Raw genomic sequence first — 15878 nt, forward strand, 5'->3', positions numbered from 1 at the left:
GAGTGCTTGCATACCTTACAGAAAACCCTGGATCAAATCCTTAGAACCCCTTATACTGAGTGTCATGATGCACCAATGCTTGGGAGGTAGAGAGAGGAAAATTAGGAATTCAAGGTCATCTCTGGCTCCACAGTGAATTTGAGATCAACTTGGGCTACATGAGACCCCGTCTCAGAGAAAAAAAAAAAAAAAAAAAAAAAAAAAAAAGAAAAAGAAAACAGTTTTTCAACATATCATAATATGGTTTTTCCTTAACTTTTGGTTTAAAATGTCTTGTTAATGAGCTATATGTAAGTTTTGGGTTAAGTGGGTATTAACTCTAGTTTTTTGTTTGTTTGTTTGTTTTTGAGCCAAGGTCCCAGGCTAGCTTTGAACTTACTGTGCAGCCCTAGCCTAGAATTCACAGAGGTCTCCTTGCTTCTGCCTTTGCCTCCCAAGTGCTGGGATTAACGCTGTGCTCCCTTATGTCTGGCTCCTTTGTCAATTGTTTTGTTTGTCTGAGACAGGCTATATGAGCCTAGGCTGGCTTTCGTATAACCTAGGCTGAGCTTGAACTCTGAGTGCAGAGAGTGCAGACCCTGTGCTGCTCCGCCTGGCTTTGTGAAGTGCTGGGACACAGTGCAGGCTTCCTGCATGCTGGGCAGAAACTCTACCACCTGAGCTATAGTTCCATCTCTGAGTGACTTAGAAGCATTGGGAATTTGTTTCTAAACTCAGAAACTGGGAAATCTTAGAACACACTTGGTGTCTTGTAAGGATCCAGTTTCCAGTTCATAGATGGATCCCTCCTAGTACAACCTTACATAATGAACTAAGAGGTGAGGTCTTTGCAGTCTGTCCGTCTGTCAGTCTGTCCACCCACCCACCCATCCATTGTTTATTTATCTTTGTATTTTTTTGTCAGAGTCTCACGCTGGAGCTGAAGGTGGTCTCCTACCTCACTTTCCCCAGTCAGTGTTGGGACTACAGGCACGTGTCACTAAGATAGGAATATAGCATCTTTTAGTAAGGCACTAATCCCTTTGGGATTGACTTTTACCACCTGATCACACCTCAAAGGGCCTCATTTTATCAGACTATTACATGGGTATCATGATTTTAGCATGTGAAGTTTGAGAGGCACAAATGATAGTTAATTAGCACCTGTTAAATTATCTGAATCAAACCTTACTGAGATCTTAACATGAAGGAAAAACAGCAAAAATAATGATGTTTACCTGATGTAATCAATAATATCACTCACCTAAACAGGGTAGTGCATGTGTTTTGCCAGAATTGATTATATTGAGGGCCAGCAAGGACCTTAGAGGCCCTGGCTTCTCTCCGAAGTTGTGACATACACAAGTTCTTTCCATTTTAACTCAGTGCAGTTCTAAACTATGCGACTTGTTTAAACTAGATAGCGAGTTATGCTAACCAGCCGCGATTTGAAGCCTCCCATAAATTCTGAAGTTGTCATTTCATCGAAAATCACTGAGGATCTTTAGACAGGTAAAAAAGATATGCTTTAGGGAGATCTATGAAACGGTGAGGAGTTGATGAGAGAGCAGGGGACCATGGATGGAGAAACAAGTGTTATTTGGGAGTCACCGAGGAAGGAAAACAGGGGAAACAGGGGAAGTCTTTTTTTTTTTTTTTTTTCCTAAAAATAAACCATCCCAGTACAGAAATTTAATTTGAAAACTGCAGGTAAATTTCTTATATTTTCCCCCCAAGTGATTAAATTCAATTTGAAAGCAATAAAACTCTACTACAACATTGGGAATAATTCAGTGGTTGAAGTGAGAATGATAGTTAGTACAAGGGTATGCTGTTAATTAGAACACACAGTCATAAAGATTGGAATGTGCTGCTCTCCTGTCTGGCTTCTGTAATGGAAGAAAGCAGCCCTGTATGGAAGATGTGCGCCCACACACTACTGGAGACTGCATTCTTTTCCTTCCTTCCTTCCTTCCTTCCTTCCTTCCTTCCTTCCTTCCTTCCTCCCTCCCTCCCTCCCTCCCTCCCTCCCTCCCTCCCTTCCTTGTTTTAGTTTTTTGAGACAGAGTTTCACTGTGTAACAGCCTTGGCTGTCCTGGAACTTGCTGTGTAGACCAGACTGGCCTGAACTCAGAGATCAGCCTGCCTCCTGAGTGCTGAGACTAAAGGCATGGGCCATCACCACCCAGCAAGACAACATTGTTAACATAATTGTTAACATAATTGGGATGTTTTTTGTTTTTGTTTTTGTTTTTCCTAAAATGTGCACAAGGTTGAATCTTACTAATGGCTTCTGTCCCCTGACATCTGGATAGTCTGACACATCTCTAAGTTATAGAGCACTGGCGGTCAAACTGGTTTATGGCAGGCACAGTGCCTCAGGGTTGCCCTCCAGAGGCAGTAGAAGTGATGACATTGACAAGTTCATCTAGGAACTGAGTAGAGAACAAGGTGAAGGGCAGGATTTATTCACAGCAAAGGTCCTCTGTGCATAATAGAGGGAGGACAGAGCCTGCCTTGGGTCAGATGTTTGGGGGAAAACCAAGAAAGCAAGACCTTGCTGTTGTTCTGTGGTAGGAACATAAATGTTGTTAACTTCGATTTTTAATTTCCATGTGCTAAGGATTATAAGTCTGTTTTATTAGATTCTTTAAGTCTGTTTTATTAGATTCTTTGCATGCCATTATAAAATATATTTCTTGCTAAAGATATTTTAAATGTTTTACATGTCCAACAAATGTTGAATCACTATTGCTTACTGTGCCGTAGGTCGATTGAACAGCAGAGACAACCACACCTTCATCCACCCACACCCTCATCTTCCCATATACTCATCCACCTATATCTTCATCCACCCACATCCACACCCTCATCTTCCCACATACTCTTCCACCCACACCCTCCTCACACGTATTCTCCAGTGAAGGAGGGGGACAGGAGGTGAAGCTCTCTGGAGTCTCTCTTTGTAAAGACACTAGTCCTATTGGATAAGGATCCCATACTTCTGACCTCATTTATTCTTAATTACCTTCTTGTAGACTCTGTCCCCAAATATGTACAGAATGGGTGCTAAGACTTCAAAGTATACTCTGGAAAAAACAATTCATGCTCAGGTAGACAGCTAATATGTGAACAGAGATAGGAGGGTTGTTGGAACAGCAGTTGAAATGGAATGGCCAGGGTTGGGGAGACATTGTAAGTTGTGATATCCTAACTTGTCCACTCACTTTATTCTGGAGGAATTTGGCATAGCATTTTGTTCAGAGAACAAACTACTTTCTTTCTTGGTTTTGTTTGTTTGTTTGCTTTTTGTTTTTGAGATAAGGTCTCTTTGTGTAGTCCTGGCTATCTTGGGAACTTGCTATATAGATCAGGCTGGCCTCAAACTCAGAGATCTGTCTTCCTACCTCTGACTCCCCAGTGCTGGAGTTAAAGGTGAGCACCACCACATGGGCCTCTTACTTTGTTTTTAAATCAAGATAGCACAATCAAATTAGGGGAAAAAAATACCTTACTATTTTTTTAAATGTGAATTCTAGGGGAAAAAAATCAAGATGTATAAATGCCTAGTTAAATATAATCATGTGATCCACTAGTATATAAAAATGATAAATATAGGTTTGTAGTAATAATATTATTTGTTGTTAGTAAGCTGATATGATATAATTTTATTTACTTGAAATAATCAGTTAGATTTAGGAAACATATCCCACATATTTTGGTTACCATAGCAACTTGGGTGAAAAACTGAAGAGCAGATGTTATGTCAACCTGTTGATGCTCCATAGCGTGAGCTTCAGAATCACAGTTATGCTGTTCAGACTTTGAGTTTGTGTACATCATAATTTGTCCTTGAAAGAAGTAAGTATTTTATAAAACACAAATCAATGAAAATAACAGAATTTTTGTTGAAAGGTTTATTTTAAAATCAGAAGCCTTCAGATTGACCCCCCCCTCCCCAGTGTTCCTGCTGGCTTTCTTTCTCCCTGCCATCTCTTTGAGGCTGGTAGGGTGGGAACCATAGAGCTAGAAAACATTTCATTTAGAATTGTTGTTTAAGGTTATATGATTATAACCATAATTTGAATAGGATTTGTTTTTAAGTATTGTGATTTTAAACATTCCATCTCTAGGCATGAGAATCATTTGGTGGCAGGCTGTAGATTCATTCATTTTAACCTCATTTTATTTTTAATCCTTTAAACTTTCAGGCAGCTGGGAATTTGAACTCATGTGTAAATCATTCTTATGCATTTGTAATTGGATAAAACAAATGAATAAATCATTAATATTGTGCATCTCATGAGCAGAGAATGCAAGTGTTTGGAATTACCATGAAATGTCATTGTTGGCCATGTGTAAAAATGTACACCGTTCACCTTACTGAATCTCATTTTGTCTGACACGGAGAGTGTTGAGGAAGGAAACAGCAGCTACTATAATTGAATCGGCCTCCGAATCCTACGAAGCCAGAAAGCCTGGCACTAACATCGTCTAAAACCTAAAAAAACAACATTATGGCTGAAGTGAATGGACTGTTAGAAAAATTGCTTTGAGGGATAAGGCAAGAAAGAGCAATGGTATATGTTCCAAATGGAGGGGACCCCTCCCCCCGAAATACCTTGCTTTTTGTTTTCAATGGATGCTTTTAACCTAATCACAAAGCCCTCCTGGCATTTCCCCCCTTCCCTCCTTTCACTTGGCTATCATTAATATGTTACGGATAAATAATTTCTGTTTTACTTGATGTGTAGCATGTAGAAAAATCCCAGTGTATGCCAGCAGTTGGTTCATACTTCAGTTGTTAACTGGAAATAAATGTAGCCAGTACCTTTAAAAAAAAAAAAAAAAAAAGCAAAATACAAGTGTGCTCATTGCTCACTCCTTTTTAACCTTTTGATTTTTTTTTTTTTTTAAATGGGCTGCAACACGATGCATGATATTTGTACACTCTGTGGAGTGGTCAGATCAAGCTAACAAGTAGATCCATCACCTCATAGCTTTGGAGGGAGCAGCTTATGTCCACGCTAAGGGCAGCCTCAGGTGTGTAGTTACTGGTTGTGTCGTCTGCTGTACAGCAGCTCTCAGAACTTCCTCCTTTCATCTCACTGAACTGTCGTCCCTGACCAGCGTCCCCCACCTCTTCCTTAGCCTGGAGGTCACCATGCCCTCAGCATCTATGAGCCACCTCCTTAGGTTCCCAAGTGAGGTCACACTGTGCCCTTCAGATTCACCTGTCTTGAGACAGATGTCAAAGCTTTCTCTTATGTGTTTGCTTTGGCACTTTGCTCTGTAGACGGGCCTGACCTTGACCGTGAGGCAGTTTTCCCAGGTTTCCAGTCTGAGTACTGGGGTTCTAGGCCTGTGCTACACTGCCTGGCTAGGATTTCATCATTCTGGTAGGAGTGGTTGACTAAAAAATTTTGTTCAGAAACCTTGCCCTTCCCAATCATTCCTGAGAGCAAGTTACCTTTGTCAAATCAGCCTTTTAAAGTTTATGTTGATTTACTGAAAATCCTCAGTTACTTATACTTCCTAACTTTTGACCTTTTCAAAAACAAGTCAGACTTAAATTTCCCTTGTAGTTTGTGAAAAGAAATAAAATGAATTCAAACATAAATATTTTGAGAAATGTAATCCAGATTGTAGAAATACTTAATGAACATACCTTAGATCTTATTTAACTCTTTAATTAATGAGGAAAATGGTAAGACGTTGCAACTAGTGTAAAGGAGAATTTGACAACCGTAATATAAGAAATCCTATATGAAATACAAGTATGATAAATCCAAAGACAGTTGTGTAGTCTTGCAGATGAGGAACACAGGCTCTGCTAACCCAACTGGAGTGTTCTACTGAAGTAAACTGAGCCTGAGTTTGATCAAATCCAGGAATTGGGAACGAACTCCAAATAGGGTGGTCATAAATTCTGGGAGACCATTGGACTGTGGAGGTTGAAAGAAAAGGCTGCTTATCCCAGCATTTTTCAAACCTTGCAAGGTGTGGTGAGGTTTCAGAATATCATTATTCTGGCAGGCTCAGTTTTCGACATGATGCCTGTGGTGATCTTCCTTCTCTCAGTAGACCTCTAAGCTCCAGGAAAGGATCCATCATCCTTTGTCTTTCCATTCCCTTCTATCTCCCCTTCTCTCCCTAATGCTCTTTAGCCATTCTGCAGCCATTTTAATGCTTATAAAGAAGTACATACTCAATAAGAAGCATAACTAGCTATAAAACAGAGCCACTCATAGGGCAATGCACAGTTGCTTCTCACCAGGCATATAGTTAGCATCCATTTCCATAGACAAATATAATTTTCATTCTTGTTAATTTTTGAAATAACAGAAATAGGGCAAATATTTTAATTTCAAATGCTATTCGTAGCTCAGGTTAAAATCAGAAGTAATTAAAACATATATATAGACATGAAGCCTGGTTTCAAAAAATGTGTGATGTTGTGTATATGTACATGTTTATGTATGGACTATCACACTAGGTGCAGCTAAGTATAAGAATGACAGTAAGCTAGAATGAACCTCCTTAGGCTAACATTGGAAAGATGGAAAGTGTCAGCAAGTCAAATAAAAATTTATTTCAGGACCCTGTAGAGGCGCAGCAAATTAACTAAGAAAAGGGCTCTGAGCCATAATGGGGCTTTACTTTGGAGACTTTGTCCACAAGTGCAAAGAACAATTGCTCAGTGACTAATTAATTCTAGCATCAAAATATAAAAAGGGACATCAGCTATCTGATTCATTTTATGAGCACAAATGATTTTGTTTAAGCAATTTGATTAAAATGTCTCTTAAAATTTATGAACTGGGATCATTAATTAGCAAGCAAGTCAGTGCTATATCACAATTACTATTTACTACAAGCAACTAAATTGCTCTCACATTCATGGGTGGCAACTTGAAGGCACAGAAAAGCGGAAATGCAGTTCTGATCTTTGATTCCTGTCTTTCCTACTCTTCTGCATCCTGTCCACGACAGCCTCTGGGCTTCCTCCAGTTTGCGTTAGGAATCTATGAACCCCCACCACTGCCACTACCTAGAACAAGTCACCACTACCTCTCCTGGCTCCTGCACGGCTCTCAATTTCAGGCTCCCTGCTCCATTATTTCCATTAATGGCCGATTTGCAACATATAACGAGAATGACCTTTTAAATGTTATTTATTTATTTATGTTAGCCTCAAGCCTTCAGTGTTTTCTCATGTGACTTAGAATAAGAATCTACCCTGTTCTAGTTACTTTCTGTCGCTATGATGAAACATTGAGTAAAACCAGTTTGGGGGTGGAATGGTTTTATTTAGGTTACTAGTCACAGTCCACTGTGAGTTGGCCACTGTCTGTCTTGCTCCAAGCTTTTCCTTGGTTCTACTCATTTCATGCCAGGCCTATTTCCTCCTTATAGACCCCTAGTGGTGGATTTGTCTGTTGCAGACGTCACCTCCAAAGAGGTTTTTTTCTGGTTCCTCGTGACTAATAGCCTGTCTCCCATGCAGCCACACCCCCTCTTTGAACTACAATGACCTTGTTTACTGTTGATTGGTTGTCTTCTATTGTGAAATATGTGGTCCTGGTTATCTGTGGTCTCCCTGGTGGCTCCCACAGCTTCTGAAATACCTAGTGAGTATTTAAGTGACCCTAGGATATGGATGTGTGTGTGTGTGTGTGTGTGTGTGTGTGTGTGTGTGTGTGTGTGTAAAATAGCTAAAAATAGGATATTCTGCACTAGAAATAAATAGTGCTTGAAGTGCTTAGATGATATTAGCTGTAGGAAATTATGCTCAGTAATGAGAAAAAAGAGGCCCACAAGAACTGGCAATGTAGAAATAGCAGTGCCCTTTGGAGTCTTTGATGTAATTCTGCCCTTACTTTGGAAAAGTCTAACTTTGCTTTTCTCCATACATTGTTAGGTTATTAGACTCTTCAGAGTTCTGCTTTATGAACCTATGTGTCTGTGTGGGTAAGGCCTTGCCATCCTTTCCTCTCCTCACCTCTTGGCACTTTGCTAATAAAAAGTTGTTTGTGTTATAACAGGAGCTTAGATAATGTTTGTAAATTACAGATGCAGAGCAAGGCACAAAGTGAATAGTGGATGCCGGTTGATCTCAAGACAGTTTGGAAACTTTAAGGCAGATCGATTTCATGCTTCCCTTCAGTCTTCCTCAGGATTCTTGGAACTATATATTCTTGTTATTGGATTATCTTTGTATTTTCTCATATACTGTAGACTCTCCATGATATTTTTACATTTATTAAAATGATTATTCATAGTTAAAAATCCAGCCTGCATTTATGAAGTGTCTCTTATATGCAATGCATAGAGTCAGACAGATCATAAGGGCAATGTGAGGCATATTCTAGGTACTCGTGGGGATAATTCTCACTTTTGAAGAAATTTTTAAGATTGATTTAATATGATAGATTTGCATTTATAAAAGGGAAAATATGTTAGCACACAGGAATGTAATAAAACATAGAAAGCCAAAAAATCTTGAAAATATTTTATTAAGATATTAAATAAATGTTACTATTCAAAAGAGTTTACATATATATGTATGATATGTGATATAATTTTTTTGAGAGCAAGTGGAATGCAATAGTCCACACCCAAGAAAACAGTAATAGGAAATCTTCATGACATATAGTTTTCCTGGCAATTTAGGAAGCAGATCAAACATTTCCAAGGTATATGTTCTCAGTGGAAAGACCATTCAAAGGGGCCTGTGGTACAAATGCATATATAGGCATTTGCTTCCGCACCTGGTTTATTCATGGTTTTATATGGTCTGTAGGTTTGGACACGTGGTGTGGTGTGGTGTGTATCCAGCCTATAGTATACAGAGAAGGTTTTGTTTGTTTGTTTGTTTTTTCCTCTGCCCTTAAACATTCCATGCTGTTCATTTCTCTCTCTCTCTCTCTGAGCTCTATAGGATTAGGTGGCTTGGGGCTGGTTATGTGCCTCTGAGGCTGCCCTCTGTGTGGGCAGTGAGTCTCACTATACTGTCACACGCTGTTTTGGGCTTTCCCAGCATATGTAAATTGCATGCTTATGTTGCCATTTCCCAGTGTTTCAGTTTTAAGCCTTCTATTTATTTTCCACTGCAGAGAACCGGATCAAGCTTTCTTTTTTCCACTGTCACACAGCACAAGCATACGCATGCTGTTCTCTTCTTCCCCAAATGATTAAATTGCGATTTGGGTTGATTCAAGATTTGGTATTTTAAACCATAAACATCAGTTACAACTGAGTTACACAGTGCGTTATAATTACTCTTCCTTTCCCCACAACATTTTATTCTCTCTAGAGTTAAAAATTGTCATGATTTTGATTTTCTGCTCCTTCTCTGTCATTAGTATCCATTCCACCCTGGAAGGTCACAGCTGCAAGCAACTCTTATGTTGTTTTTTTCCCCCTCTCGGATACTTGTTACTTCACCATGTGACTATTGTCATACATACTTAAAAAATGAGGGTTGCTGGATCAGGTCATGGGATGTGATGACAAGCTTACCCGAGCTTACCTGTGCTTCTTCTTCATGTGTTGTACTTGAGTTAACGTCTATGTAAGCACGCAGACACTTTCTCTTACTATTGGCTGTCCTGTGCAGATGGTGTGAGGAACTGCATTGTATTCTTCTTTGTAGGCTCTCAAACTTCGGGAGGTCTGTAATTGTCCACCGCTCTCAGGACCAGACCCTCGGCTGCTGTTCAAGCTTACCGTGAAGCGTTTTCTTGAGGTCTCAGAGAAAGAGGACCCAAACATCACCGTTAGGAAACAGAAGACAGAAGCTCTCCCCATTCAGAAGCAGGAACAGATACCACTGACGTACATAGTTGAGAAGGGAACTACAAGTTGAACCGAAATGTGTGAGACTTGGGCTATGAAGATGGGCTATGAAGAATACAGTCATCTTCATCCTTATTATGCGACTCGTAAACATAGTGTTTTAAATGAACAAAAAGGGATACTCAAGGTCAAGTCATGTGTATTACGGATGTCTGAATTTTTCTAGATTCGTATCTTTCATGAAATATTGATACATTTTAATCTATTTTAAAAGACAATGAAGAAAATGTCTTAGAATAAATTTATATTGTACATCTCACTGTCATCATTACTTGCTATAAATTTAGAAGTCAGGCCTCTCGTGGATGCATACCCTGAGTGTGGTGATTTTTACAAAGAACTTCCTGCTCAGCCTAAAGTGGGTTAGGAGTCTGGGTGGTTATAAAATGGGTAACTGACGCTCTGGAGGTGATGGTCTGCAATGGAGTATGGGGGTGAGTGGAAAAAGAAGAACTCTCAAGGAAACTGTCCCCAAGTAGATGTTAGAAGCCATTCCTATTCAGAGACACAGAAGGTACTGCTTGAGGTTCAGGTAACAGAGTGAGCAGTACAGTACAGGGGAGGCTGGTCTTCATGCAGTGACGTTATGGGGATTTGAAGGATCCCAGAGGATGCCCGTGTGTGTTCTCACTGAGGGAAGTACCTGGGGGAGAATGGGGCCCTCATTCTTTTTGCTGGCTGATGGCCAGGTGCTGTGGAAGGACATGGGGGAAGGTGCTCCAGGAACATCCCCAGTGATGTCAGAAGTCGATGACCATACTGTGAAGGAATGAGAGTAAATTTTAAAACATGAGCTCATTAGGCAGTTTTATTTATGCTCTCAAATTGGTCAAGCCTTAGGTTTTATCTTTTGGAGGGATGTTTTTCTTGGAAACACTTTGCCTCAAGGTTTCTACTGCTGTGAAGAGAAACCATGACCATGGCAAACTCTTTTTTTTTTTTTTTTTTTCTTTTTCTTTTTGTTTTCTTTGAGACAGGTTTTTCTGTGAAATAGTCCTGGCTCTCCTGGAGCTCTCTCTGTAGACCAGGCTAGCCTCAAAGGCAGAGATCCTCCTGCCTTTGCTTTCTGAATGCTGGAATTAAAGGTGTGTACCATCACTGCCTCAGAAATAAAACAAACCTTTTTAAGGGCTCAGCTCCTATATATCAGTTACTCATAAAAATAATTTTTTTTTCACTTTTAATTCTCCAGCAGACTATCTATTTTATGTGGTGGTTTAAGAGAAAATGGCTTCCAAAGGGAGTGGCACTATAGGGGGTGTGGCCTTGTTGGAGGAAGTGTGTCACCGTGGGGGCAGGCTTTGAGGTCTCTTTTGCTCAAGCTTCGCTCAGTGTGACACTCAGACTATTTCTCTGTGAGTTTGAGGTCAGCCTGGTCTACAGAGCTAGTTCCAGGACAAGTTCCAAAGCAATACAGGGAAACTCTGTCTCAAAAAAAACCCATAAAACGAAACCAAACCAAAACAAACAAAAACCAAAAGATTTGTTTTATTTTTACTTAAGCATATGAATTGTGAGTATATGTAGATGCCTATGATGCCAAGGAGGCAGACAGGGTGTCAGACCCTAGCACTGCACCTGGCAGGTTCCAAGAACTGAACCTGGGTCCTCTGAAGGAGCACGAAGTGATCGTAACTATGGAGACATCTCTCTAGCTCCAGAGAAGAGCCCTTTTTATTTCAGTTATTACACAATCATATGGGGTAAGTTTTATTTTCATTTTATGTTTATAAATGGCCTTGGATAGGCTTAATTATGTGCCCAATATCTCCTACCTAGAAAGAACAAAATTATATCTCTGGTAACCAGTTTTTCATTTGCGCAACTCTCACACACCAAAGACAAAGCTATAAAAAGACAACGAACAAATTGCATTCTCTATCATCTATTTGCTTCAATGTAGGCGAACATCATACAAGTATAACATCGGAGAAGTATACAAGCATAAAACCACTGTATCATCTACAGGATGGTTTTCTACATCTTCTTAGGTCCTTTTGTCAATCTTCACGATATAAACTTGGGGTTAGGGAGAGCGGGAGACAGGTTCCCCCATCCCCAAAGCTTGTGAAATCTCACTTGGGTTGTATCCTGATACTTAGACAAAATGTCTAGTTGTCATGAAGACAAGTTTCAACCTATTTATGTTTTTCTGGTCTTGTTATGTCTTGTTTATATAGTATTTCTTGATCTGCACACAAAACAGCAGTTGTAAGGAGAATTTCTCAGTGGCTATTACCCATGTTGCCATCCTTTATGCTACTGGTGACTGCAGTTTTGTAAGAGACACTCCACATGTAAAGACATTTGGAGAATGTCACCCACAGGTAAACAGTGAAACACACCATTTGACTTCCCTAGATAGTTCCTAAGAAAATAGTGTACTGCAGTGTCTGGTCTTCTTTTTTCTTCTGTCCCTCTGGCCAAGCTAATTATACTGTTCAGCCTTCTTAGAAACTGTATACAAGTTGACACTGTCAGAAAGAGCATGGATACATTAAAGACATCTCTTAGTTGATATGAAAGTTTTTAACTGTGGAATCTCTAACATGCATAAATAACCCAGAGGCTGATACTGGGGTTCAATCTTCAAGCTGAATATAGGAAAGCAAAGAACCTGGCCACCAGTTCTCACCTCTAGCTCAGGCTGAAAGGAGTCATCCATGCACGAGTGTCAAACTGCTGTCTCTCAGTGTGGCTGGAGAACAGAAATGCCTCTCTGAGACCTTGCTTTTGTCTTATATACTTCCATAATGTTGGGATTAAAGGTGTGAGCTATAATTCTCTTATAGACCGATTCATTCTTGTGTAGATCTGGGTGGCCTTGGACTCTTAAACCGGAGTCCTAGGACTAAAGGTGTGTCCCACCACCTCCTAGCTTCCAGCTGCTGGGATTAAAGGTGTGTGTCCCCACTGTCTGATCTCTATAGCTTGAGGCTGCCTTTGCTTTTCTGAATCTTCAGGCACACTTTAATAAATCATAAATAATATATCACCACAGGAATCCAATTTAGAAACATTTGATTTCACCTCAGGATGTTCTGGATTCTCTTTGGGGTTGATGGTAAGATACATTAATGTTCTTTAATGTTATGTGTTTCCCATTGTATGACTTTTCCTGTTACTGTCTATGCTCTTCCTGTGACTATAGCATGCAGATGGTGGGCAGTTAGCTCAGTTGTTAAGCTAATGACAACAATAGATCCAAGGTACAAACTTAATCTAAGTTCTTCTATAATCCAAATGTATGTATTTGTCACTATATGCTTAAACCTAGGGGTGCTTGGCACATTATAGACATTCGGTTAACATTTTATTTCTATTATATGATCAATACAAATCATTTGTTCAAAGATTATTTTTAAAGGAAAAGGAACTGTACTTTATGAAAAATTCATCTGATACCCATTAAGTACCTGTGGGCCCCAAGAAATTTTTGTGCCCTCATATCTTAATTTTAAAATGAGCACAACAAACCCTCACACTCTGATTCAGTTACTCAGTAAGAGGTGCACATAACGCATTCAGCATAGTCCCAAGCACTGAGCATGAGAAAATTCACACCACTTTTATGATGCTCACTAAAAGCACTATTGGACTTCACAGCAATCTCATATAGGATAGATGAATATCACACCCCCACCCCATTTCCATTGTAGATCAAGAAACCGAAGTTCAGAGGGGTAATGAAAACTTGTTTGGAGTACTCTCGTACAAGATAAGGAACAAATTTGTCTAGTAAGAACAGAGAGGCTCACTCTATCAAGAAATTGTATTGCCTCACCTAATAAAACTAAACAGGAGATACTAGTTTGGGATACAGTTGAATACAGAGCATCATGATGTCATCAAAGAAGTGGCTCATTTTCTTCCATTTTCCTGCCTCTGGCTCCACTCTGCTTTGATATATAAATGTCTGCCAGTAACTCCCAGGGCTACATGCCTCATTGATCCAAGTGTGAAGAGTGACTGTCCATACAGCCATTGAAACACACTTTCAACACTAACTGCTTCCTGAAGCAGTTACCATGGTAGCAGCTGGGATTATCCAGATTGCCTTGGACCTCATACATAGCATCCATCATTGTGACTGAGAATGGGTGCAGTTTCCAGCACCCAAACAGAATCACATCAGAGGGCTGGAGCGATGCAAGCATCTAGATTGGTCAGTGAGTAGCAAGCCTAGAATTGAACTCTGCTATATTTGGTCTCCTTCAGCAGGCAAAGAAACAGGCTTAATTCTTTAAACAGTTGGCCTGGAATTTTTTTAATCTGAGCAAGTGTAGACAAAGTTTCACATTGCTGTGATAGTAAGTTTGCATTTGTATGCTTGCTTAACTGCACTAGGTTTGTTTTAATCTGAACTGTGCCTTCAAAACCAGCCTGAGATTGAAGGATAAATGATGCTCACTCCCAGGGAAGAAAAAAAATGCTTGGAGGAACTGGGTAAGTTGTCTCCGTGTGGTCTTCTAGTAGATAGCTGAGCTGGGTGGGGCTGGAGCTAAAGGGCTGCTGATTTGTAAGCCAGCCTTCTTTCTGCAAACCTGCATTTTGTGAGGATCAGGCGTTGCCGCCATTTTTTATGTAGAAGCCCAGACTGGGAGACATTAGGCAGTGTGTGTTCAGCACTGCTCGTTTGTTGATGGCATAGCTGTGAGTGCAACCCTCATTTTCTGACTCCAGCATAAGCTTCTCATCTATGTACTGACACTTCTCTTGGTGAGTCTCATAAAGCCAGAGAACCTGGGAGGTGTGTTTCCATTCACCCTCACTTTTGGATGGCAGGGCCAACACTTCTCCCTTATTTAGAAGCATTTATTTTACTAGTCCGTGAAGGGTGGGAGAGAAAAGGCTCTCCTATGCTTGTTCGTACTTGTGAAGAGTGAAATCCTTGTTACTCATCTTCTAACGTGTGTTTATTGGAGCCTAGAGAGTTCTTTAGCAGTGGTGAGAAACATCTGTCATTTCTGGGCAGAAATCCCTAGTGTTCTATCTGTTGACACCTTGTTCCACATGCCACAGTTTCTGGGGCATTTTGATGCATAGCCAGGGTCTCTCAGCAGCCTGGCTGTTTAGGAGTGGGGACCAGTGAGGGGCATCCAGTGTGGTCCAGTTTCTAGCTTGTGTAACTGCATGATGTCATCAGCTACCAGTTGGGGTGCTGGAAAGATAGTGGACAAAGTGCTGCTGAACAGGCATGGGAACCTGAGTTCAGGTTTCTACACCCACATAAAATGGTGGACACAGTGACCTGTGTCTGTAACCCCAGCTCTGGGTGCAGAGATGCATGGGTCTTTGTTGTTCAGTGGGTAGCCAGTATTGCCAGAAAGAGAAAGATACTGTCTGAGAAGAATTGGGGTGGAGAGGATGCTACAACATAGTGACCTCTGGCCTCCATGTGCACATGCATGGCTAATGCATGTGTATTACATACATACATACACACATGGATATACCACCGGCATATTCATAGACATGCATGTACATCATTATATACATACACGGATACACCACAGGCATATTCATCTTCCACAAGACCAACCTTGTCACCAAAATTCCAGCCAGAAGAACAGATATTTGTGATTTTCATTTACGTGGGTGGCCTACTCATGTGAGAGAAAATGTAAACCTTTTAGGTAGACTTGAAATGTTGAGACTTGCTGGCATAGTTCTGCGGTCATCTTCATTCAGGCTGCATTGGTTTCAAACTCAGTCTGCTTCCCCCACCTCCAGAACCCATATAAAACATAACACAATTAGCATGGACTCATTTTAACTAGTAGATCAAAAGTATAACTGTTTTTGTAGGGTACAAATGATGGGCTATCTATTCAATGATACTGTTGTTTCATTTTTTTAAAAGATACATTTTCTAAAGTAATTTGCTTTTGCACAGAAACAAATTGAGCTTATTATTTTTTTTTCTACAATGAGTTCCTTTTGATGTTACTGTAGAGAATCAAGTACAAAGTCACTGGTTTCATTTTCCTTTTGGAGAGAGGGGCCATTAACATTTGCCCTGCCCAGTTCCCAGGGCTCTT

At 40.2% G+C, this 15878-nt stretch overlaps 1 protein-coding gene across 1 annotated transcript in view; it reads left to right on the forward strand.

Moving 5' to 3' along the window:
• Positions 1 to 10096, forward strand: part of Oma1 (OMA1 zinc metallopeptidase) — a 51564-nt gene extending 41468 nt beyond the window's left edge. The window contains exon 8 of the mRNA XM_051188283.1: positions 9635 to 10096. Within this exon, the coding sequence (XP_051044240.1) occupies positions 9635 to 9847 (213 nt within the window). The 3' untranslated portion in view covers positions 9848 to 10096. The remainder of the gene's footprint in view (positions 1 to 9634) is intronic.
• The last annotated feature ends 5782 nt before the right edge of the window (positions 10097 to 15878 follow it).

Source organism: Phodopus roborovskii, unplaced genomic scaffold (assembly GCF_943737965.1).
Source record: "Phodopus roborovskii unplaced genomic scaffold, PHOROB, whole genome shotgun sequence".
Lineage (NCBI taxonomy): Eukaryota > Metazoa > Chordata > Mammalia > Rodentia > Cricetidae > Phodopus > Phodopus roborovskii.